This window comes from Antennarius striatus, chromosome 15 (genome assembly GCF_040054535.1).
Source record: "Antennarius striatus isolate MH-2024 chromosome 15, ASM4005453v1, whole genome shotgun sequence".
Classification (NCBI taxonomy): domain Eukaryota; kingdom Metazoa; phylum Chordata; class Actinopteri; order Lophiiformes; family Antennariidae; genus Antennarius; species Antennarius striatus.
The window spans coordinates 9152501-9177601 of NC_090790.1; the positions used below are offsets into that span (position 1 = coordinate 9152501).

General features: G+C 39.7%; 2 protein-coding genes across 3 annotated transcripts; both read right to left on the reverse strand.

Annotated features, from left to right (window-relative positions):
* Positions 1–6172: 6172 nt before the first annotated feature.
* LOC137608163 (calcium/calmodulin-dependent protein kinase kinase 2-like) lies at positions 6173–21531 on the reverse strand. The gene is made up of 17 exons (XM_068334277.1): positions 21129–21531; positions 16236–16531; positions 15279–15617; positions 14228–14275; positions 13296–13349; positions 12346–12397; positions 11772–11905; positions 11269–11305; positions 11044–11065; positions 10859–10947; positions 10377–10576; positions 10168–10221; positions 9978–10051; positions 9749–9836; positions 9330–9461; positions 8924–9027; positions 6173–8698 (listed from the first exon to the last, which is right to left on the reverse strand). The coding sequence occupies exons 2-17, from the start codon at positions 16461–16463 to the stop codon at positions 8626–8628; spliced, it is 1728 nt and encodes a 575-aa protein (XP_068190378.1). The 5' UTR covers positions 16464–16531; positions 21129–21531; the 3' UTR covers positions 6173–8625.
* A 715-nt stretch (positions 21532–22246) lies between these two features.
* On the reverse strand, positions 22247–24653 carry snrpd3l (small nuclear ribonucleoprotein D3 polypeptide, like). 2 transcript variants are annotated; one of them, XM_068335132.1, is made up of 4 exons: positions 24514–24653; positions 23786–23923; positions 23284–23476; positions 22247–22462 (listed from the first exon to the last, which is right to left on the reverse strand). In XM_068335132.1, the coding sequence occupies exons 2-4, from the start codon at positions 23909–23911 to the stop codon at positions 22398–22400; spliced, it is 384 nt and encodes a 127-aa protein (XP_068191233.1). In that variant the 5' UTR covers positions 23912–23923; positions 24514–24653; the 3' UTR covers positions 22247–22397. The 2 variants fall into 2 exon arrangements, with proteins under 2 accessions (XP_068191233.1, XP_068191234.1); XM_068335133.1 differs by having other exon boundaries at positions 23786–23919; positions 24514–24632.
* Between the last annotated feature and the right edge of the window lie 448 nt (positions 24654–25101).

A 25101-nucleotide genomic window follows, 5' to 3' on the forward strand; every position in this document is an offset into this window, starting at 1 on the left:
ATGCATATACAGTAAATATACAGTATACACTACATATATATATATATATATATATATATATATATATATATATATATATACAGTATACTGTATGTTTGTGTATATGTATACACACACATATACATATATGCATACACGCACACACATAAATGTGTGTGTGCATTGTGTTGTATGTGTGTATATATACACAGTATATATAAATATATATATACAGTATATACTGTTTATATATAACATGAATATATTAGCATAGCTTTAGTCATGCAAATAATACCCCATATGAGAATAATGATGCATCATTTATTTTTTGATGTGCATTGTTGTGCAGTTTCATATGGAAATACTTTGGAATAACTCAGGTTTTAGCCATGAAGTAATTAATCTGTCTATCAAGATATTGTAATCATCATCGCCATCGCTTGGAATGAATGTATCATCTCTCTTGAAATGTATCTTCAGTTTGAGAGATGGCGCTTCACGTTTTGGTATAAAGTGTTACCTGCTGATTTTGCGTGAGTGTGTGTGCATGTTGCTGTGTTTTCCATAGGAACAGAAAACATGAAAACATGCAGATGTGTTGTGTGCATTTTTGTCTTTCCGCTTCTCTGTTCAAGCAAAAGTAATCGTTTATTGCCTAAGTCTTCTCGCTCTGTCACATACACAAAGACATACCAATATGACTCAAGATGTCAAGATGTAACAGCCATCCAAGAGCTCCTTCCCGTAGGTTGGGAGTCACTCATGCTGATCCCTCCGGCTCCTTTGACCGGGTCGGGCCACATAGTCGTCTCCAGTCAACAGTGCCAGCTGCTCTCTAGCTGCCAAACAGTCTTGGCGTGTCTTAATGGCAGCAAAACGAACTTCCTCCATAACTCACTTCACCAGGCTGATATCTAATCAGAGGGGAGGGGAGAGAGGAGAGGAGAGGAGAGGAGAGGAGAGGTCTACAGATTTGCCAGGAGTCTAAGCTGTTAACAGCCATCTGCTGCTCCTGTCAGGTGTCAGCGAGTAACATGAATAGAAATATGCACCAAGTGTGTTTGCAGCCGTCTCACTGCACCCTGGGCTGTCTCACACACTGCGGGTTCAGAGACGGTTCAAGTTCAGAGCAGTAGTTGATCTCACTGCTGGGCAGCAATCTGGAATAAAATGCTTTCCCTCTGTTTGACTCTCATAAACACAAGGGCTGGGACTAAAAAACAATTTAAAAGAATTGATAAATCAGGATGGGCATGTCACAGATGTTTGTGATGAGGGTTCAGTCAGCCTGAGAAGACGTTTGTAACGTCTGAGAACACAACCAGGTAAATCTACGAGTCTGATTGAGAACCGATTTGCAATGTGGAATTTAAGAGAAGGGAGTGTTACATAAGTGCAATGAGAGATGCTGTATGAAGGTGTGTTAGAGTAATAGAGTTAGTACACTGTAAAACTTAGCTATGACTTTAAGATGAAATCTGAATAGTACTCTGCTGGGTTCATGTTTGACGTGCGGTAACTCTGACACGACTGTTTCACTTCTATATCCCGTACCCAAGTTTTTTGGTTACGGGATATAGAAGTGGAATAAGTTTACACAGTGATTTAGAGATAAATATATTTGTACATATTTATCCATGTTCCCAGCCTTGTATAATACACACAAATATTATTTTTCAATGAGAGGACAAAAACCTAACCACCAGAAATGAATCCAAGCTTTTCAGCTTCTTCACTTTGGTTACTTCTACTCCATCTCCTGCAGATTTCCCCATCCCAATCAGCCTCCCTCTTAGGTCCAGCACACTCTTGGAGATAACGGGGTTTTGGAATGGGGGGGTGAAAGGTTGCTGGGGGGGGGGCAATCAGTCCAACACAAGCTCTTCTAATTAACTGTCTCTCTCCCTGATGGTGTTTTTGTCGAGTTGCTCCCATCATCTCTCTCCTGCTCCCGAGCTCTGACCAAAACCAACCACACACACACACACACACACACACACACACACACACACACACACACACACACACACACACACACACACACACACACACACACACACACACACACACACACACACACACACACACACACAGGCAAAGATGTACAACATCTGTGTATGATAATTGCATTCCATTTGTCATGATTTGTGTGGATGTGTTACTATGTGGAGAATAATGTGCAGACTCTTTTGTGTTCCATTGACCGGTCTCTCTGGAGTGCTCTGGAGAGCTTTTACTTGCTTTAGCCATCTCTGGCATTGCAGTGCTGGCATAAAGTTTGTCTCGCACAGACAAGTGCTCTCTCAGTCTGAGTCATGCAGTACATGTTTTCACCACAGATTTAAAGTTCAACTCATAAACAACATGTCATTGAGCCATTATAGTCCCTGAAGACGTATTAACCAGACAAATTCTCCCAAGATATTGGCCTCCACTGCTGCTGGTTTTAGTGAAACATTTCTTTTTTCTTATGGAAAACAAAGGATAACATTCTTATTTGTATACTTATTGATTCGTTCTTATGTGTCATCGATTTTAATTTGTCACCAGGCTGAACTAACAACCATGTGAAGAGCACTCTGACTCAGGAGTTTGAGAGAGCTTTCTTTTTCTTTCTGTTTTTTTCCCAGCAAAAACAAGCATTTCACAGGAAATCTAATTAAAGATGCAAACATGTCTATCTCTCTCAATGTGTGTTGTTTTATTTGCCTTTTGATTTTATTTCACATAATGTGAAAACAAAAGAAAGGGATTAGATGGGATTTTCACAAAAAAAAAATCATTAGCTTTGGAATAACAGTTTGAACAGTGACGCTCAAGTCTCAGTTTTTACTTTATAATTTCTAAAGCAAGCGAAGTGAAAATCCACAGGGGAACGTTACTAAATTACAGTTTCAACAAAAGTTAAATAGCTTTTCCTGACCCGTTTATTTATTAAAAACAACAACACAGGTGAAGCTCTGCTATCAAGGCTTCATGAGAGCTCTTACATCAGAACGTGTTTCCATTAAAGGTTTTTTCAGCACAGCCCCAGTTTGAGGCTTTAGAGAACTTTTGCTCAGGTCTAATTTAACATGTCATGAATAAAATACTTATACATTAATGCATACACACACACACAAACATGTCTGTTTATGTTTGTGTGTTCAGACTTCCACTTGAATTTAACTGAATTCAGCTAAATAAATCAAAAAGCTTGGGAATCATGTGTACTGTAGGCCAACAGTTTACACACAAATCTGTGCCCAACAAGAGGATACCTCTGCTGTGGGGCACTAATGGACACAAGAATGACGCCTTCACTGCTGCTACACCACTATGTCTGGACTCTTCATTGACCAAACATCATTTGTGCTTCAGTCAAGATTGTCAAACAATATGAGTTTCATCTAAGATGAAAACATAAAAACACAGACAGTTTGACACAGAGATGCATTTATATTATCTATAAGGGTTCATTATGTCCTTGATACACCTGAACCTCACCATAGATAGGTAGATAGACAGACAGACAGATAGATAGATAGACAAATTGATAGATAGATATATATTTGACTAGCCAATAGACAGACAGATAATTGACTAGCCGGTCCAGAACTCCAGAACTGCCTCCAGCACCCTGGCGGCTCTGTCGCTGCCATGTTCCCCCAGCCATGGCATTCATGCAGATTGGAATCATTTTCTCCCCCATCTTGGTGCCTTTTTATAGACATGTTTTAATTTAACAAGGCTGTGCTCATTCGGAATGAGCTGAATAAATGCATCATGAATGTCGCTCTAAAACTTCTATAATAAACAAGTTTGTGTGCCGTATCACATCTCCTTGTTGCACTGGATTACATTTAGTTTAGTAATTCAAATATTTAAACAAATGTTCCAAAGAATGTTCCATGTTTACAGTTTACAGTTTACATCCAACATAAATGTTCTGATTGTGTGTGTGTGTGTGTGTGTGTGTGTGTGTGTGTGTGTGTGTGTGTGTGTGTGTGTGTGTGTGTGTGTGTGTGTGTGTGTGTGTGTGTGTGTGTGTGTGTGTGTGTGTGTGTGTGTGTGTTTTTTGCACATGTCTCAGGAACCGGATAAGATAGTAAGATGAAACAAAAGGCATTTTACTCACAACCTTGACCTTGAAAAACTAGCTAAAGGTCTAATTTTCACTTTTATACCTTTTCAGGTACTCTGAAACCTGATGAGATATAATCACAAAACAAAAAGCAACATTATCAGGAAGCCAGAGGCACAAAAATGTGATGATGACCTTCACCTTGGGAAAACTAGGTCGATGTCGTACTTGATAGTACAATATAGAATTCATTATTCATTATGAAGGTAGGTCAGGGTCAAATTGAATTTCAGGGGTGTTGCAGGATGTTGCAGTCTCTAATTGCCTTGTTACCTTGAGTGTTTTATCTTGATATTTAATTACTTCCTATGGAACCCAGCAATTGCAGCTATTTCTACAGAAACAGTGTCTCTGACAGAAAACAGCTCACCTGCACAAGAAGGTCTAAGTATGCAGTTTTCAGAATGCTGAACAAGCCATTTGTTGTGCTGTTTGAGTGCATGTTTGCGCTATTCTTACCTCGGGTGGCCTTCAGCAGGTAAACAACCATTTGAGCATGAGGAGTGAAAGCCCGGATTCTGGCCCAATCAGCACTTCTCATTTGCTGATGTGGGCTTTTAGGCTCCCTCATGTACCCCGATGGGGAGCAGAATACCACAGTTCACCACCTGAAGTAGCCTCTGGACTGCTTCTATGTGGATTATTACATTATGAGCATCACATCATTCTGTAGTAAACCTAATTTACTACAGAATGATGTGATGAGCTCTGTATTTGTTGTATAGCTCTTCACATGTAATGAGAATGCTGTTTCAACAATACACTATAAGCGTCAAACTACAGTTCCCTGCAAAATTACACTTCTAGTTTGCAGCCACAGATGGAAAAAATGTTGTGGGGTAACACTTAATTTCTGGTGTGATTAATTTACAATGTTTTGATATTCAAATTGTGTGTTTTGTTCCTTTTGAATAAGTGATGAACAGGGGGCAAGACAGAAAAACGGAGAGAACCAATAAATAAAACAGGTATAAATATTTTTACTGATGAATAAAACACAGGATGGAAAAATACATTTAGATTTGTACTACTCTATGTGTTAGTAGGTCTGTTTGCGAGTTGTGTGTTGAAACATACAAGGTGAAGTTTGTTTAAAATGTAATTTTCTTGAATCACAAAGCACCAAGTAAGCTGGTAAAATAAGTTTTGTTTTTTTTAAACATGAACTGTGATGCTGCCAAATTAGCAACAGAGTTCCGACTCATCTGGTTTTGTTTTTTTAAATAATGTGCTCACCTCCACTGAAGAGAGGAGGGTGAGGGTCGAGTTCTTAAAAGGTGACATTTTTCCACACTAATAACTGACAATTGTGTCAAAGGCTGGCCTCACAAAAGAAGAGGAAGTGCAAATAGTCATCTCATAATTTGAATGCAAATATTAACAAATACTGTATTCTACGTTAGATTTGAGTGGTTTATACTGTAGTTGATTTCGATTAATATAGAAAGATATTCTTCCATAGAATAGATTGCGAATCATTTTAAATACATAAATTTCTTTTTTGGTGGTAAAGAATTTGCTAAACAGACACTGGAGATAATGACATTTAAATAGTTTGTATTAATTCTGTTTGAACAAATGTAAACACCTTTAGCAACCTCCAGTCTCCAATCTTATGTAGTATGCAGGGAAGAGACTTTAAGATTTCATTACCATTTCTATTTTATCAGGTGTTCAAGAAAGGAAACCTTCATCTGTTGGGTTTGAGTCAGGAAGGCTTTTCTCAATTCTCCCACTCAATTCTGTTTTTCTTTGATGACTCCTCTGGACGTCGACATCTAGTGGCAGTAACAAGAATTACAGTTAAGAACCATAGACGTCCGCATTTACAGTTAGAGGTCTCATCATGATATAAAATCCTCACCGAAGCAAATGTAGGCTTCTGTGCGCTTAAAATAATGTTTATCGTATTTATAATTACCTCAAGGTAGATTAAGCTACAAAACATTTTTTTGAATGTAGGAAATAATTGTAGACATTAAATCCGAAGCATCTGGAGGGATATATATATAGTAGATACAGAACATATGTTCAGGTACAGAAGAAAGGAACAAAATGCAAATGCAACGGTGAGGCTTTAATGAGCAGCTTCAGAAATGTGGTGAACAGCGCCAACTAGTGGTCACTCCTAAGAAGTGCTGTTCCACAAACAACACAAACATTACAGAAAGGCTATGATGCTTTATTCAAACGATGAACCACATAGATTATGTAGAGAAAAATTCATTTCAAGGTCCCATTTTCTTTTACGACATGTCATGCGATGACCATGCAGAGGTATGTGTTCAGTATGTTGGCATGCATTTAGGGGAAACGACACCCCCCACCCCTACCCCCAAAAGATCAGAATTTAAATTCATGTGAATGCCAAAGATAAATCACAAAGCCTCCTGATAAGAGTGAGCAAAGATTGTTTGAGACCAACTACAGTTAAAATATTGTAGAAAAACACATTTTACAGCTTTTATTGTGGTTTGCACTGACAGCCTGCCTTCGACCCAACAAATCCAGTTCATTCAGTGAAGGGGAACAACATGGAGGGAAAGTAACTTAACATAGAAACTGCAATGATAATCCATAGGATGATAGGATTTAAAATCTATGTGGAAAGTATGTTTAGAAGACACAAACATTTAGGGATTAACTTTCGGTTATTGAAAGGTCTTCCAATGAAAAAAAAAGAAGTATTTTGAAAGTACAGCACAATAATTTTCTGAAAAAAATCCAAAACTCTGTTTCCCTTTTGTAGCAAAGAAGAGGAGAGTGCATTTTAACAACCTGTTTACGGATTAAACAATGAGTTTACCACGTACATCTGTCTTATCCAGCCTGTGAGCGTGCTCACTGTACACGGCCATCTGCCAGGGCATACCACTGCACCATACAGAGAAAGACATGTCATATGCATAGCACTAGTTCTTAAAAAACACACACACACACTTCAGAATGGCATGCAAGAAGTAAAAAAGAAAAAAAGAAAAAAAATCCAAAGTCCTTTTCTCATACATTCAACACAGCCAGGGAATTAACATGGAGAAGCATCAAAGGTTGCAGTAAATTTTGCGTCAATATTGTGTTAGACATATTTTAAGTGTCCTTCTACTTATACAAATGTATTAGAGGAAATTAAGATAAGCAAAGGTTAAACAGAAGGGGAAGAACATCTATAGTAAAGCTTTAAGTACTATAGTTAGATAGTCCTTTCTAATTAATCTGAAGTGTTGGTAGAGCGGCCTCGTTTTCCATCCTTTTTTTGTTTCATTCACCCCAACAGGTATGTTATGCATAGATTTGTACAAAAACATTGCAGCTGCTCACTGCTTCCATCTCAAGCCGTTCCTCATCAGCCAGCTCCAGTTTAAAGGTTTGCTGTTTCCCAAGTTTAAAAAAATCAGACATTATTAACTTTTTTTTGTGTCCTGAAAATAAAATAACATTGGAATTTTTTAGAATATAAAACAAATACAAACAAGTAAGAACATTCACAATTTTATCATGAGGTTATAGTCATTATTTTCTGTTTACAGTCTACATACAAACCCCGATGTAGGGAAGTGAAAAAAATGCATGACACATGTGAAACTGGATATCATAACACGCAACCTTCTAAGTTCAAGCAACCAGAGATCAGATTATTAATTTAAACAAATACAAAAAACAATTTTAACAATATTAGGCAATGGCTACAGACTCGTTACTTTCTCATATACAGTTGATGGATCAGTGTGTCTTTCTGCTCGTGTGTGTTTATATAAACTAAATCCACTAGGTCCACTGTGAGGATGACACATTTGATTGTTCACAAAAGCACTAGATGAACTGTTTTTAAAGCTTTCTATTCACTGTGATAAAATGAAATACTACTAAAGAGCCACTGGTAAGACTTCCAAAAGTTTGTCTATGAGCGTGCAAATGTTCATAAATAGCTTATATATTGTTTGCATTGGGGACGTAAACACGTGCATTCAGTGAAGTAAACATTTTTTCACTCCCTTTTTTAATTTTAGGAAAAACTGTACAGATTCTTTCCTCTGAACTATGATACAAAACTGGGCGCTGCAGCTCTGAAGGGAGCAGAGAGACCCAGACAATCAATGTCTCTCACTAGAGAGAGTGTGGAGCTGATGGTGACCGGCTCTCCCCAGAGACCATCGCCTCTTACCGCTGCCTGATACCTGAAAGAATCATCAAGTAATGAAGAGGAGATACACGTATGGCTGAACTACAAGTAAGCACAAAACTGTACAGATGAAGCCTGAGACGAAGCATGCTGAAGTATAAACGCATGCAGGGGTGAGAGGAGGAGAGTCAGGTTCAAAGTCCAGGAGGATCTTGAAGTCCTAAAAACTTCAGAAAAGCCCTGGAGTTTTAGTTCCTCCCTTCTTTTGTGCAGCTGCTACATTTGTCCACCTCCTACTGAATGTACTCAGGTGTCGGGTTCCAGTATAAAATAGAAGTAAAGGGGTGTCATGCTGTGTGGTGGCAGGCAGGCAAACGCCAGCTTGCGGATTAAATCCTCTCCGTCAGGAAAGAGCCTCGTCCTCCCCCACGTAGGGCAGGTCCACAGTCCTCATGCTCTCATTGCTCTCTTGTTTCCTGGTAACACACCAGATGCAGAGTTGGAACATCGATAGGTTGTAATAACCATCTACAACATCTACAAGCATTTGGCTTCTAAGTGTGGTGGTCATGTATTTGGCAATAATACACATTAACACATTATAATTATGGCAAACAAGTTGTACCAACACCTCTTTGAATCTCTCTCTATAAAACTAATAATAGTTTAAAATGTGGAGTTTGTGTGTGATCGATGCTTACGTGAGCATCTGTCCGGGAGCACACAAGCTGCTGCGATCCTCTTTGCGGGACCAATCGAACGGGTTCCCAAAGGAGCGCTTCCTCAGCATGGTTTTGACCAATATCTGGAAGAGATCAGAGAACAATTACACACAATAAGCTTCAAATCAGTGTGAGGCTTCAAAAACAATTAAAAGGCCTGGTGGATTTGGCATTCTTTTGAAATTTGCTCAGGCAGTGAGTAGCTGTGCTTATAATTATTGTCTGTCCTTAATGGTTCAGATTAAACTGTGGGAAGCGTAATGAAAAGCAGCGGTTCATTCCAAACAACGCATTTACTCAGACTCTATTGGTGGAATATGAACGGGCAGATCTCCGGTGAGCTGTACAGAAAATAAAACGTACAAAAAAAAGTTCATGAACTCACCACTGTTGCCAAGCTGGGGATGTGTTTGACCGAGTTCTCCACCTCCTCCTCAGTCACCTCAATCAGCATACAACAGTTGTCATCCTCCGGAGGAAGAGGCTCGGCGCCGTGTCTCGTCACCCACGGGTGCACCTGAACACAAGTGTGTTACATTTTAAACTTCTCGATGTTTTTTATTTCCAATCTTGAATTCGGTCCTGACTGATTATGTTGTCAGATGTTCCTCATTTCCTGTCTGTCTTCACGTTGATGTAGGTTTACGTGTTTAGTTCTGATTACAAAGAGTCATCCTCACTATAAAATACATGTAATAACATACAATGGTCTCTCTTCACACACACTCTCTCGAGACAGCTCTATATTTTAGTCAATATGAGCAAAAGCAAAGAACTTTACATCTTAACTGAGGAAGTGATTACCTTGATCTGTGGGATGGAGATTCTGCTCTCTGGATTCTTGTCCAACATTTTTAGCAACAAATCTTTGAGATCATCTGAGACATCAGCCCTAAGGAGACAGTGTCAATATTAGAGATTATATTAAAGTAGAATTTGCATTCTTTGTAGGAATTTAATGTTTTTTAGCTAACAACCATTCAATAAAAAAAGTAAACTTTTGACATAAGAAGATTGCAGAAGCATAACTGACGGTTCAGGTAACTCCACCGGTTGTGTCTTGATTTTCTGATGAAGATTCAGGATACGCTCATCCATAAATGGACACTGAATGAAAAAAAGGTCTTAGTTTAAAAAACAATAACAACAATGATACAGGAAAAAAAATTTAAACAGCAAACAAGATCACAGCCATTTCTTTTCACTATTTTTTGAAAACTTACCACTCCAAAGACGAAGCAATAAAGAGTCACTCCCATGGCCCAAACATCCAAAGCCTAAAACATGATTAACATTTTATGTCAGAAGATGCTCATTCATTTATTTGTTGATGAAAAGAATTCAGTATTTTTTTTAAACCCCAATGAAAAAGGGTATTTGCATTTCCAAACACAGCCCCCAGAGGGTGGTGGTTAGCTGGATACACCGTCACCTTTCCAGAGAAGTTCTTCCTGGTCTCAGAGAGCGCTTCTGGAGCGAGGAAGGCAGGTGTTCCCACCGTACTGGTCAGGAGGGCATCAGCCCCCTCAAACTGGTTGCTGACTCCAAAGTCTGCTATCTTGATGTGTCCGTCTTCCCCCACCAACAGATTAGAGGGTTTGATGTCTCTGTGGATGATCCTCTGGTAATGTACTGTTAAAACAAAAAAAAAAAGCCTCAGAATCTTTCAGTGTTCTGGATTTGGGACTGAAAAAAAAAATCATGTTTCATTTTTGATATTATATAACACCTTGAAGAATCTTTATTGATTTGCAGCAGAATCAATATTGAACCAACTTTAAATCACAGCCTGTCAAAATGCATATTAAATATTGGGAGACACACAGATAGGCATTCCTAATCTCTTAATTTGTGGCACTCTACCATTCAGTCACAGGCTGTGGGGCGGAACAGCAGGATGCCGACAAGACTCACGGTATTCGATTCCCCTGAGCAGATCTTGGAAGTAAAAGCGTGACTGGTTCTCGGTGAAGGGTTTAGCTGCCGGTACCTCCATCACAGCCCTGAACACACAAACAGGAAGACACACAAATATAATTTGCACTCATTAAGTCTAGAGTTTATTCGGGTGTCATCATATTGATAATGGACACTCTTACCCTTTCTTGACCAGCTCAAACACTGGAGGCAGAAGACAAAGATGAACTTAGTGAACTCATTGTGTACACATTGAAACACATTAAACTATGCTCTAATTTGCTTGCTTTATTCATGATAGTGTGTGTGTGTGTGTGTGTGTGTGTGTGTGTGTGTGTGTGTGTGTGTGTGTGTGTGTATGTGTGTGTTTCTGCGTGTTTGTGCGTCGCCTTCTGGCCACGACATACCCATGTACAGATGGTCCTCACTGGGGTCATCCAAAACCTGGCACCAAATTACAGAGCAAGAGAAAAGAGCTGTGACACACACTTTATCTGTTGTATGCAGTAAAAAAAAAAAAGTCTCTGTTAATTTAACACAGGTTATATTCTATAAGTTCCACTCAGAGCTGGCTCACGATGCAGTTTCTAAAGCAAACCTCAATCTTTATTTTCAGCTCCTTTTTAAAGACATGCTAGAATGAGCTAAATGCGCTGTTTGAAAGAAAGGAGGCTGTTGTTTTATCTTTTCTTCTCATTTCTTCTCTGACATTCTGCTGACAGTTCTTTGTGTGTCTTTCCATTAGTGAGCTGTCAGTGAAACTTCACTGCTCTTCAGAGTGCAGAGATCTAATCAAAAGACCTCAGTACACCTCAGTCTAATCCCAGCACTTGCTCTTCTCATAATGAAAGCCACCATGTTGGAAACACATGGAAAGGAAACAGAAATGAAGAGACAAAATGTGTGTTACCTCTACTAGTTTGACCACATTAGGATGGTCTAGTTTTTTTAGGATGGCAATCTCTTGATAGACACGCTCCAGGGGTCCTTTGGGTTGAGGTGGACCTTCGGGGGCTGCTTTGGCTCCACGAGGGGGAGGTCTCCCTGTAAGATGGGGATTGTGGGTGCAGACAAAAGAAGGGATGGTCAAGCTGGTTTATTTATAACAACTGTATATCTTGCTTCCAGTTTGTGTTATTTTTACCTATTCTTTTGTTTTTTGCGGTCAAATTTGTGACTAGTTGATAACAGGAGCACCGAAAGGCTCGTACAGAACTACATTATTAGACTGTTTTTAACGGACGCCTGAGCAAACCAGGCATCTATTCTGTGTTACAGCAAAAAGAAAATTGTGGCCAAACTGCTGTGGGAGTGAATTCATTTGTCAACATATAAATATCTGTGACAATTATCTTAGCCATAAGGTAACATGTTTTCTAGATAAGCTTCTAAACTAACTGGGGTTGGACAATTCATAAACCACTAGAGCATTCTTAGACACTGTTCTCTCTGCGGCGTTAACCATCTGCTGGTTCCAGACTTACGTGGGAAACCTGCTTGCCTCATCAGCCTCTTCTTGGACAGCACCTTCATCGCCTACAGGAGAAAACAAGAGATGGATTTGAACAGAGGTGGAAATATGAGAACATGAGAGGAGGAGGAGGAGGAGGAGGAGGAGGAGGAGGAGGAGGAGGAGGAGAGAGTCACGTGGGTCAGAATCAGAGAAAAAGACAAACAAAAACGTTGACAAGAGGAGAGGAAGACAGAGCAGAGGGAATGTGTGCCTTGTTTTATGATTGTATGTACATTAAACGCTGCGGGGATGGGCTAACATCGAGGCTAAAAAAACTAGCGTTTCTGCTTCTTTTTAAGAGCAATTTATCACGATAATTTGGAAAACATCGGCAGACAGAAAAAAGGAAGAGCTGCACTCAAAATGTCATTTAAAGATGTATTTCTGAGTGCACAATCAGAGAAGCTGAGCCTTTATATAAGTCTGATTCTCTCTGCACAAAGTCTCAAAATACATTTTAACACAAGCTGACTGACATCCTCTAGCCATGCAGATGTCACGTCCAGATCTCCACGGTGCTTTCAGTAACAACGACCACAGCACACAACTAATGAGACATTGTTGAACCAACAGCACAGAATGTGACATAAATTTTCCTTTTCTTGGAAAATGGTGCTGGCTTTCATAGCCCTAGTGCCGTAGTTATTATGGTAATGATATAATCACAGAAGAAGACATGTGGGCTTTGTCACTTGGAGGGAATATTAAAATAATCTCAACAACACTGTGTGTTCATTTTACGCAGCTTCATTAGAAATGCGATAATAAAAAAAAATGAACAGCGAATAGAAAACCTCAAGCTGGTGTTTCATTTCGACGCCCAGAAAGGAAACAATTTTATGTGTGCGTGCGTGTGTGTGCTTGAGTGTGTGTGTGTGTGTGTGTACGTCACATCTGTATCTGTGTGCATGAAGGACTCACATAGTACGTGTTGTCGTCCTCGTTGTAAGCCAGCTTGACGACACCATAGGAGCCCTACAATCAAAAGCAGTTGAAGTGAGACTTTTTGTTCATGTGAAGAAAATATTATACTCTCACATTTCACATCACACTGTGTGCAAAACAAATAAAATAAATACAAAAACAAGCGGGAGTATATACAGACACGAGATCAGTGTGTGGGCTGACAGTGTAAACTGAAAGAGTACCAGCTGCTTCAAAGTGAGAACAGAGAAATTCAAATCATGACTCTGTTTCTTTCATTTTTATTTCAGGGAACTGGATCTGTCTAATTCCATCAAGCTCCTCTGCCCCCACACAGGAAATTTCAGGCTAAAAACTAGCCTCAATTAGTAGTCTGTTTGCACAAATGCACGCTCATGAAAAAAAAAAAAAAATGGGGTGGGGGGACAGATCAGTTCCAGCTGGGGGAGCAGATTGAAGAGGCAGCAGAGCTCAGCCTACCGTCCCAGAGTTGATCTGATAAACAGGAGCCTCTCCACCAGTCCTGAAAGGCTCCAATTGTCTCAATCGAGCACGGAAACACACACACACACACACACACACACACACACATCTACCTACACGCAGGGAGGCACGCGGTCTTATGAAACCTACAATCTAAAATGTGTACATGCACACACATCGCACACACGCACACAAAAAGAACACACTAAGCCTCACACAACCCTTAGAGAGTGCTATTTATACCAGTCTCTCTCATCCATCCTCCAACTCTCCCATGGCCTGGTAGTTTACAGAGTTTGGGAAATGAGGACAGCTGGGAGGGAGGGATATGAGACTGTTATTGCGTGTCCTTGAAGTGCACCACTTGACAAACATGCGGTATTAGGAAAGGGGAAAATGGAAGAGTCGGTGAAAGGGAGCAATCAGTGAGTTGTCTCTAATGGTACCTTTCCGATCTCGTCTTTCAGCTTGTACTGGTTCAACTGAACGCAATCCTTGAGGAGAGAGAGAGAGAGAAAATTGATCCTTTTAACATGAAATCACAGCAGACACCTCTACAGGGAGACACCCTGGATATGACAGTAATCTTACAAAATTAGCTTCTTCTTTGAATAGTCTTGCAAAATCCTCACCAATGTGCTTCTAATTAATTGTTCTTTTAGTTTTCTATTTCCAGCAAAAACCCATAACAGCTTTGCCCACCAGTGATCCAGAGGGGGACGTGACTCAGGTGTTTTTTTCTGTATAGGTCGCTGTCCAGGTACAAACTGTCACAACAAATTTTCATTAATAAATTCCAAAATAAAAGGAGACCCAAGATTTGCTTTCAATAAATCTGAGGAATCTGTTCTCCTGGCTTGGTTGGTGAGATCTGCAACAATCTGTTCTGGAGTGTATTGTACAGTTATTACAAAGTGAATTCTACTGTCATGAATCGGTGAAATAGTGTGGATTTAAAACAGTGGCCACAAAAAAGACTCTCCTGAGAACAAAATGAACACATGCTGCAGAAAAGGATTTGAAACTGAGGACACAATGTCAAACCATTTTTTCCACTTAAGTACAACAGACTCTATCTAATACCTAAATCACATCATGATTTAGGTATTATTTAGGAAACCCTTACATAAAAACACGTATGACAGTGACATTTTGATAACTTTTTAATCATCAGAACTGTTATTAGTGAAGACTAAGTCATCCAGGACGATCTCTGCTGAGTGAAGTCAGTTGGACTGGAGGAAAAGCTTTTCCTTTAATCCATGAAGCTTCTTCACTTCTGAAAACCCGTCTTCATTCAACACAGGAGATCCATTTTAATTATTACCACACTGGCTGTGACTGCATTCCAGCACATCTCCTGGGATTTTTTCTTCATTTGCTAAATCATGCATGAACAGAACTTGCTTCAATAGAGTATAATTATTTGGGGACACAACTGATACCAACATGGAACCCATTTTAGTATAACAGCACGCCCCACGGCCAGTAACATACCTGAAGGTCTATGATGGAAACGCTGTGTGACTCCACCGTGGGCCGGCGGGGCAACCGTGGAGAGGAGTGAGGCGAAGTGATGGGTGAGTACGGTAACGAAGGATAGATGTAGCGGCCGTTCAGTCCCGGGGAACCGCAGGGCGAAGCCATCGTTTGCGAGCGCTCCTGCAGCGACAGCTTCCTGTCTGATAGGTTCAACCTTCCCCGCTGCTCCTGGTTCCCGGGTAGCAGAGCTTCCGGCTGGACGACGGTGTGGGACAGCAGGTCACAGGAAGGAGTCCGGAATGGTGCCGCCACAGAGGACTGATCCGGCGTCTCCGAGCTGTCCATGTCCTCTACCTGACATTTGATCACATTACATTAGCCATTAGCCCCAAGATCTGAAAATGGCAACTTTAAATGTGGGGAGTACGACCCTTCCTGTTGTAATGGACAAGCTGACAGATGAAGTTAGACTGGAATCCCCAGGGGACCGCGATGTTCGCAAGTCATGTTGTGTTCTCCAGTGAAAGCAACAAGCAGGTAGAGGAATATTTAGAAAAGGTAGCGGCATGCAATGGAGAGGAGATTAGCCAAAGTAAACAGAATATTTGTGCATATACGAGAGCAGAGGAGAAGGACGAGTGAGACTACAGTAGAAGAAATAGCAAAGGTGGGGGACTTAAAATACTTGGGGTCAACAGTCCAGAGCAGCGTGAGTGTAGTAAGGAGGCGAAGAAACAGATCCAGGCAAGCTGGAACTGGGAGAGGAAAGTGTCAGCTGTCTGATGTGACAGGAGAGTCTCTGCTAGACCAGCCAGGATGTATGGATTAGAGGCAGTGCTCTATTTGGTAAGTCTGAAATGAACCCCGGTGAAATAAAAATGATAATTGAGTCCTTTTATTGTGTAGAAACCCAAAAGTCCACTCAGATGGTGTTTTTGGGACATCCAGAGTCTCCTGAATGTTTCCTCTTACCTCCTCCTCCTCCTCTCCTGATGGTCTGCTGGGTTCGTACTCAGTTACCACGATGAGGGACTCCATGGGGTCGGGGGAGGGAGTCTCAGAGTGGGTGTTTAACGGTGGAGCAGGACAACTGCACAGCAGATCCGGCAGGGGTTGTGAGGGCTGTGCAGACGGGGCATGACTGCCGCAGGAGGCCGGCGGGTCAGCGGTGGGCCAGGGGGTCACATGACAAGGAAACATGGTGACTCTTCACTAAGACTGACGGCCACTGCTCCATTACATGGAAATCCTCCAGGGACACATTCTGCCTGCGACACACAAACAAAAAAAAAGAGGAATAAATTAATATGAATTAGCGTCACCTGGAAATTTACCTGTCAGGTGTTTGATGGAAAGAATCCAAGGCCATTTAAGACCAAAACCAACATCCTGTTGGGAAATAAATGTTTCATTTTAACAAGTAAAACTTAAAATGTGCAACCTAATTTAGACTTAACTGAGTTTGTTTTGAATAGACAGTAAACACTGTGCCAGATGACAAAATATTAACAAACCCCGTAGTTTTCAGGTTCCTGTGTCGGCTAGTGTGTCCCGTTTCATTCGGAGATGGAGGTGTAGAAGGTAGTGGTAGAAAATCCCAGAATGCTATGTGAATTGTGGCAGTAAAGCTGTAAATTAAAGATTGCAACCATTCTGGTAAAATCTTACATATCTTTGCTCATAACAATGCAAAAATGTTAATGTGTGGGAATATCGATTAATGTTAGACGTCAATTAGTACGTACGGTAATCGTACACTTGTTTTTACCCACTATCCTCATGCAGTTTGGGACAATAAACTTGTATTTTATGCATGCAGTTTGTGTTATTATCTTTACTTCTCTCCTGTAAATGGGGCCAGATATGTCACCAGGCTTTTATAGAACTATCATACTTTCATGTTTTTAAAAGATGTCTGAACAAATCTAATCTAATCTGATTTCCAGCAGAAAAGAAATCTGATTCCAAACCGTTGTGGGGGTGTTGGTGAACACCTGACTGCTGGTTATCTCTGATAATTATTTGACTACAACGTAACTTATTTACCAATAATATAATCAATTATGAATTACCAATTATATCGTTAATAATAGATTTATGATATTTCAACCACCGCCCCCTTGTAACTGTTAGAGGTGAGTCAGAAAGTGTGGGGTACGTGAAAATAAAGGGCGTGATTTATAACAGGAAAAGGGATTGGGCCCTAATCGACTGTATCTTAACTATATTCCTTTTGTTAAGAGTGCCGATTGAATTATCTAATCTGAACTGAGGCCAGGCAGGAATCGACTGAAGTTACTGTCAAAAGGGAGTCGAGACAAACAAAAAGTAGATGGTGGCTGTACTTTTTGGTGAAGAATAATTTAAAGCTGGCATAAATCATGTCACAAAGTATGACAGATTTATATAAGCACAATGGTTTCCAGGCCGACATGAATCAAGCTGTGGGTGTAATGAAAGGATAGGGGGAGAGCAATCAAAGATGTTGTTCACTTGCTCTGAAACATAAGCAGACACAGCTCCCTCCGCCTGAAACATCCGTGGAGTCTGGCTTCTCTCCACACATTCTGTTAGGTGTTAATGAATGCATGTAAACACATTTAGTATCACTAACTACAGCTCTGACAGGATCTCATCCACCTCTAGAAGCCACATCTGATTTTTGATGTCCGTTTTTATACGCACAGCAAAGAACAAATATCTGCTTAAAAATGTCATTTCAATCAGCAACTCTACTCGTTTCATTATCCGCTCATTGTCTGTCGGAGGAATGAAGAGATTTCTGCAGCAAAATGTAAAATGTTGGCCTGAATAAGACAACAAAAAGCTTGACTTCTACTGAAACATTGAAGAGCTTTTCTTTTGACTGAATCCTAAAATAACTATAGGCAAAAATGGGAGCAGATCAAAATGAGGTTCAAGCATTGTAGCTGATGTTAAGACAGCATACCCAGTGCCTGTTTCCTATTGCTGACGTTCTGTTACCTGAATGATGTCTGTATGAATAGTCCAGCAGCTCTATGTGAACATCTCAAACATTTCAAAGGCATGAATGGAAGTCCTGACTGGCCGATTTCGTTCGCCACTTTCACACAAAATTTAAATTTTGTCTGCGCAGCTATAAGCGCTGCTTATCTGTGACTGAAATTCTTCTGCTCAGTGTCTGACCAGCATATCTGGTGTCAATGACCTCCAAACCTCTTTAACTGTTCTTGTAAAAAAAGACTCATACATCGTTTCCCGTCCTGATAAAACTTAAAAGTATATATTTAGCTGAAAAACAAAATGGATATCTTGAAATCTAGTTTGACTTTGGATAGTTAAAAGCTTGAACTAGTTATAATTTTAGATGAATGGAAAGATATAGATTAAGCACAGTTTGAGGATCTAGCATTGGTAAGTGTTTTAATCTTTTTAATCTCATCTTTTAGTTTTAGTATTAATTGTCTGACTGGCAGAATGAACAGCATTATGAATGCAGAAAATATTTCTGCCAGCCTAGTTGTTGTCTTTTTGTTTTATTAGATGCCATCAAACACTATTTTGGAAAAGACTTAATAGAAACTTCAACCAAATCACAACTTCCCCAATCTGTTTTGGTCATGTGACTAACATCCCATCCATCGTTAGGGAGGGGAAAAAGCAGCATCTATGCAATTCATAATACTGTATTGTATATCACAGATTGCTGAACTGCCAGCTAAAGCCCTAAACTTCGCTGATCCCTCTTGATCACAGTAGCAGGACAAAGAACCAGCAGTTAGATCTCAGCCTTGTGAAAGACCACCAGATGCTGTTTCGTTCCAGATGCCATGCTGTGACTCTTATAATGACAGAAGTCACATGATCTGACTATCAGACTATCAGAGCAGAAGAGGGACAGTGAGGTCTTAGCAGAGCTCCCAGGGGGTCCAGGACATGTACAGTGTATTAACAACACAGAGACAGGCCCATCCACACACAGCGACAACACAGAGCCATCTGGATTAAAGGAGGATCCACAGCTTCATTAAAAGATCAACAGGGCAACCCCGTCAGAGATCTGCAGAGCCGTGAAAGAGATAAACCCTGCAAATGGAAAGATGAGCATCCTCTATCATCTTCCCTCTAGTGTTATCACACAATCACAGTTGTATATTACTGAGATTATTAATCGTTTATTTGGCAGGAATGATATTTCACTGCAAGACTGACCAGAATTAGTGTGAAATAGTCCTTGGCGATGCTACCAAATCTAAAACCGTAAAGCGTAGCTAATTTGGAGATGTTAGATTACTTTCAATAAACGTGGTCACTAAATAGTGAAAAATGTCCATTGTAACATTAAAATCGTATGGTGACATCATCACATTGAATCTGACTCAGCGACAAAGAAAATCAGAACGTCCCGTTTGAATCCACGTAAAGGGGTAGTGTCGGCATATATTTTGCATTTCGGCTATTTGGAAGTTTGGTTTGCTTGCTTGATTAGTTGTTTCTTCATTGTTACAAATAAAATACTAAAACATTTCACGGGTTTGAATTTGCATTTCTTAATTGTAATTATGAAATTCATTTGTGCTGCTGCTGTGTTGTTATGATGATGTTATCAAGGCCACCAGCACGCTTTTAGTGTCGCTAGTGTTTAGTGTAAAATAATCCCGAATGAGGACGCTTCACAGAATGCTCGAGTGTTCAAATTTAAATTTGCTGCTATTTGTACTTAATGAACTGATAAAGTATCAGATATGACATATATTTAGTTTTCTTTTAACAACCCTGAATGTGTACTGTGACTGGTTTGTAGTCCTGTCATAATCAGCTCTTTTGGAAAGTGTAAACTGTTCAGAACGTGTAAGTTTATACAATAGAGTTTTTATGAAACCCCATCTTTTATCTAAAGGACTTGTTTCTTCTATTTAACACTGAAAGATCAGGCATTCTGGACTCTTTATGTCAATTACACAAACAGTAAATTATTTGAAGGATACATGAAACTGGGTGGAAGGGTGAAGTTAATGCCAAGGAAGAAATCAGCACATTTTTGGTTGTTAAACTAATGAAGAATATGATTCCCTGCTGTAAGAGTGTGTCTCCTGGTCCGGGAGTCAAACTGTGAGAGTAAATCTATCAATACTTGGAGGTCTGACAAAGAAAGGCGCTCAATCTGTGGAGGTTTGCACTTTGACATGTATCAGCAGAGACTTTCCTGTGTGTGATTTCTATTGTACCAACTCAAACAACATGATTTAAAGTCCCTTTTATCACCAACAAAAACAAATCAACACAAAACAAATTTGATGTATTTCCAGACATTCAAAAAGCTTTGAGCTTTAAAAAATAAACACACTGGGGGAGCCAACAAAAGCCCCCGTAAGGACGTGTTTACTGTAAATGTGTGTTCTTGGTGACGTTACGTAACAACAGAAGGTTTGTTTAGGCTCAACATCAGTAATAACTCTCTAAAAACACACATTTTAAACGTTAGCTGGAGACAAGAAAACACATGTTTGAAGTATTAATGGTTGATTGTGATGTTAGCTGACTCGGTAACAACTTACTGTAGACTATGTACAACCGCTCTGCTGATGGTTTAGCTTTCCTAGTCCAATAAAGCTATCGGCTGTCTTATCTCAATGGATAATGGCTGCTGGATGTTGCTCAAAAACGAGTAAATGTCTTTTCATGAACACTAACGAGCGGAAAACTAGTGTAAAATAAAGGCTAATACAGCTATGCGTCAAAGCCTGAGCTAACGTTAGCAGCTGTCAGGGAGACAGATGTTGAAGGAGTCAGGGATGCTAGTGCGGTTGAGTGACGCCCGATGACAAAGCTACGAGCCGAAAAAAACCCCCAAATACTATATGCAAAAAATACAAAGCTCACCTTAATGTGTCGCACAGATCCGAAAAACAGAGTCGTGATGTTCCTCTTCTTCCTCTGCCAGCGGTGCAGGAACCGTCTGTAGTTCGACTGCTAGCTAAATGTTAGAGGGGAGGATGTAGCTGTCTGACAGCCGACGAGGAGACGAACCGATCCAGCCGATCACACAGGTCCCGCGCTGCGCTTGGAAGAAGTGATGGGAGACGGATAGTGATGTAATTCTTGTTTATTTCAGCAATGTGCTTCACGACCACCCACGTTCGCGGGTGATGATTCCTTCTAGTTAAATCGAACGTACGACCTGAATTGAGATACAGTACTTCAGGGTTCTTGGGGAGTCCTGCCTCGAGCATTTTGTAGATGGTTGGCTCCCCCGTGTGGTGAAAGGTGGAGCTGCAACCTGTGATTAAAGGAGCTTAGCGCTTTGTGTGATGATGGGAGTTCATCGTAGTTCTTCACACGACATCGGAATTGACTTTTGTGCGATAGCACGGGCCAGAACATGTGAGCATTCTACTATTGAATTGTTGTTGCCAATATAAACTCCGTAAATATTACGCAGTAATTTGTGCATCATTGCTGGATGTTTTTTTTTGCACCAAAATAGAGGTGGAATGGAAAAACGACTTGTATTTCAGCCATAAGCAATATATTTCATTACCATTTGCAATTTATTTAATTGGTTACTTTCAGATGTCTCTGTGAAGCCCTTATTTAAAATTGTTTCATAAAGTTCTGCAACTCATTTCAGTCATACAGAAACTGTGTTCCTCCAATATCATGCAGCCCTAGTGATTTAGAGGCACAAACACGTATAGACCGGCATGTTCTTGCTATTCAGTTCACCATCAAAGATGGACAATTTCATCAGTTGGCCATCTCTCCAAACTGAAACAAAGTTATTGACCATATTTCTGACATGTCATCCAAGACATTTATAGTATTTTTGACAATCTTTATTTTGGAATCCATTTGCTTTTCAAACTAGTGCTATTAAATTATTTTCAAAACAAAAGATTGCATTGCAGAAGACTGCTGGTCTCAAAATAAGATAAGTCTTTTGGAAACAAACTAAATCTAACAATGAAAGGAGAAAAATGAGTCAGCACAGAAAGGGTTGACCAAATGTAATGTAATGTTTATTTCGAATTTTTAAAAAAATTACTGCAATAAGCTGCAAAACAAAAGTTTACAAACAATATCAAAGATATTGAATCCGAAGAACACAAAATAGAAACATGACTATACAATGCAAGAAGAACACAAGAGCAGTTATCGTCTCTTCTGGAAGATGTTGCCTCGACCCATTCCACCACGGCCCCGACCCCTTGCAGCCACTGCAGAGATCAAAAGGGGAAAAGAGATGTTTCAGAATAATCTGTTTGTCTTAAATAGTACTGTAGTTGTGATGCCTACTACAAGAGGGGAGGGTTTTCCTGACATTAATTCTAATTTGTGAGAACAGCTAATTGTGGCGAGAGAATCAAATGTAAAAACAAATCACTGGAAACATCTTTCAATTGAATACAGTAGTACTTTGACATACGAGCGACTCCACATATGGGTCAACATGCGAGAAAAATGTTTGGTTTTTTCCCCCGGAATTTAGGGGGCTTGGGGCTTTTTTACAAGGCTGGAGCAGATTAAAATCATTTGTTATTTTAAAATGGGAAAATTTGCTTGAGTTACAAACTCAGTCCTAGAACAAGTTAAACTTGTATCTCATGGTATTACTGAATAATGAGATCATTGTAGCTCAAACTGCATGAATACATTTATGAGGTGACCTTTAACAGATGATGTTTTATACAGAGCTACAGTATAATAGGCTATGAATTACTCTGTTATTATGTTTTGTTATTATCTTCACACTGTATAAACAAGATTAGGAACATCACTTTAATGTTACACCAACACTTATTATGGCTCTTCCTTGCCTTTCAAAGGACTGCACTCATTAATATCAGAACACAAATACCTGAATACCAGAAAGGTAAGTGCATTGATAACTATAGTTTATGAATCAGTTTCTGTGGAAGGCATTTCCTTTAGAGTTATAATACAACAGCACAAAAAAAAAAAGACTAAAAAAATGATTCAAAAACTAGCATCTTTAGAAATGTCTGACCTGATGCTGGTCCAAAATCTCCCCACTCACCTTGTGCCTTGAGAATAGCTGCCTTGCCTCTTCCAGCACCAGACCCCTGGTTCTTGTTCTTCATACTTTTTAACATTGGAGCATTCTTTAACATGTCGGGTAAGATCAGGAAGCGGATCTTACTGCCACGAATATAGACTTGCTCCAACTGTGCCACCCGGCCATCACGATAAGTCACCGTTATGTTGGACATCTGTAGGGACAGATATGTAATTTTAGTTATATATCAACCTAAAAATCCTACCTGCTTTTGTACCGCAGCAATAATAAACATTGGTTCACACTCCTCGGGGATGAAAAGGGCATATGTACGGTAACTTTCCACATAAGATGAAAGGAAAACTGATTCATAGGAGAATGTAAAAAACTGTACAAAACTTTGATTCAGGAATATTTCCAACATTTTAAAGGGGAAATCTGTAATGCAGAAGACTATGTGGTGAACTCTCAGTCTGTCCAACGCCTTCATTTATTGACTTTTCCTTTAATACTGAGATCAAACCTGGCAGTTCATGTTGTCCTCAGCTTCAATCAGCTTGCCCCTGTACACCTCGCCAGTGTTGGTCTCACAAGTCACAATGTGTCCCTCTGCCTCATGCAGGACCTTGATTGGCACACCGATGGACATTTTCCAATCTGTCTTCATGGAAGAAAAAAACACATTTTAGGAAATGTTAAAATATGTGATTTTACTTCACTTTAACAACATATTATTTTGGATTGTCAACAAAGTGTACTTCTAGTGATACTTTTTCTTTCAGCTGGCTCAGTAGCTACACCTTTGTCTTAGTTTCAAACAGTACAGAACACACAGAGTGTGATAATAACTGATATTTAGTAACTAACAGGTCGAAGCCACTAAGATTTAATCATGAATATTTCTTTTCAAAAGCATCGATACTTAAGCTAGCAAAATTAGCCATATTGGCTAACTAGCCGACCTGGTCAATTTAATTACAATAACGAATGTTTATCACTTCGACTACGCATTTATGTTGATGATTTTGAATTAAATGCCAGTGCCAATACAAATGCCCAAAGTAAATTGAATAGCATTGTTTAATGTAACGTATTTTATCCGTTACTGAGGTAGGAGCTGTGAGCTGGGCGACAGACGGAGCCATGTTGATATGCTAAATGAATGAAAGAGAGTTCTTACGAGCTGGAAAAAAGACGTAGTTGGGGTAAAAAGTGCACATGCTATTTTGACTAACGTGTTTAAATATTTACCTTGACTCGGTCGCGAAACAATATTTCTTTGTTGTTATTTCTTCTGCTGTGACTGCAACGTGCTTATGTCGCTTTCGCGTATCTTTGGAGCCTTTTTCCGCCTACCCACAATGCCACGATATGTCACTTAAGTGCTTCCTGTGGCCTTCCATGTTGCATTATGGGAATTGTATTTTTTTAATCAATTTATCTTTTCCTGATTACTTATGCCGGTATGATCACATTTTATAGTCGCTGGAAATATACCAAATTATTGACCATGGTAACATATGATATTTGACTAATATGGTGTAATTTAAACATCCAATGAATTATTTGTCAAGGAGGCGACATGACGAAGCAGTATTTAACAGCTTAAGGTAATGTCACAGCCAGAAGTTTCTGTGTTTTACAATCTAGACCTGTGGGTTGTACCCTACCTTTTTACTTCATCAACTGGGATAGACTGTGGGCCATTTCTCAATCTTGTAAATGATAGGAGGCTGTAGAAAATGAATGGATGGAATATTTTCAAAGGAACCAAAATTAAAACTTGTGCATTAACCTCTAACATAATTTGCAATATTTTAAATAATCACTGTGAGTTAT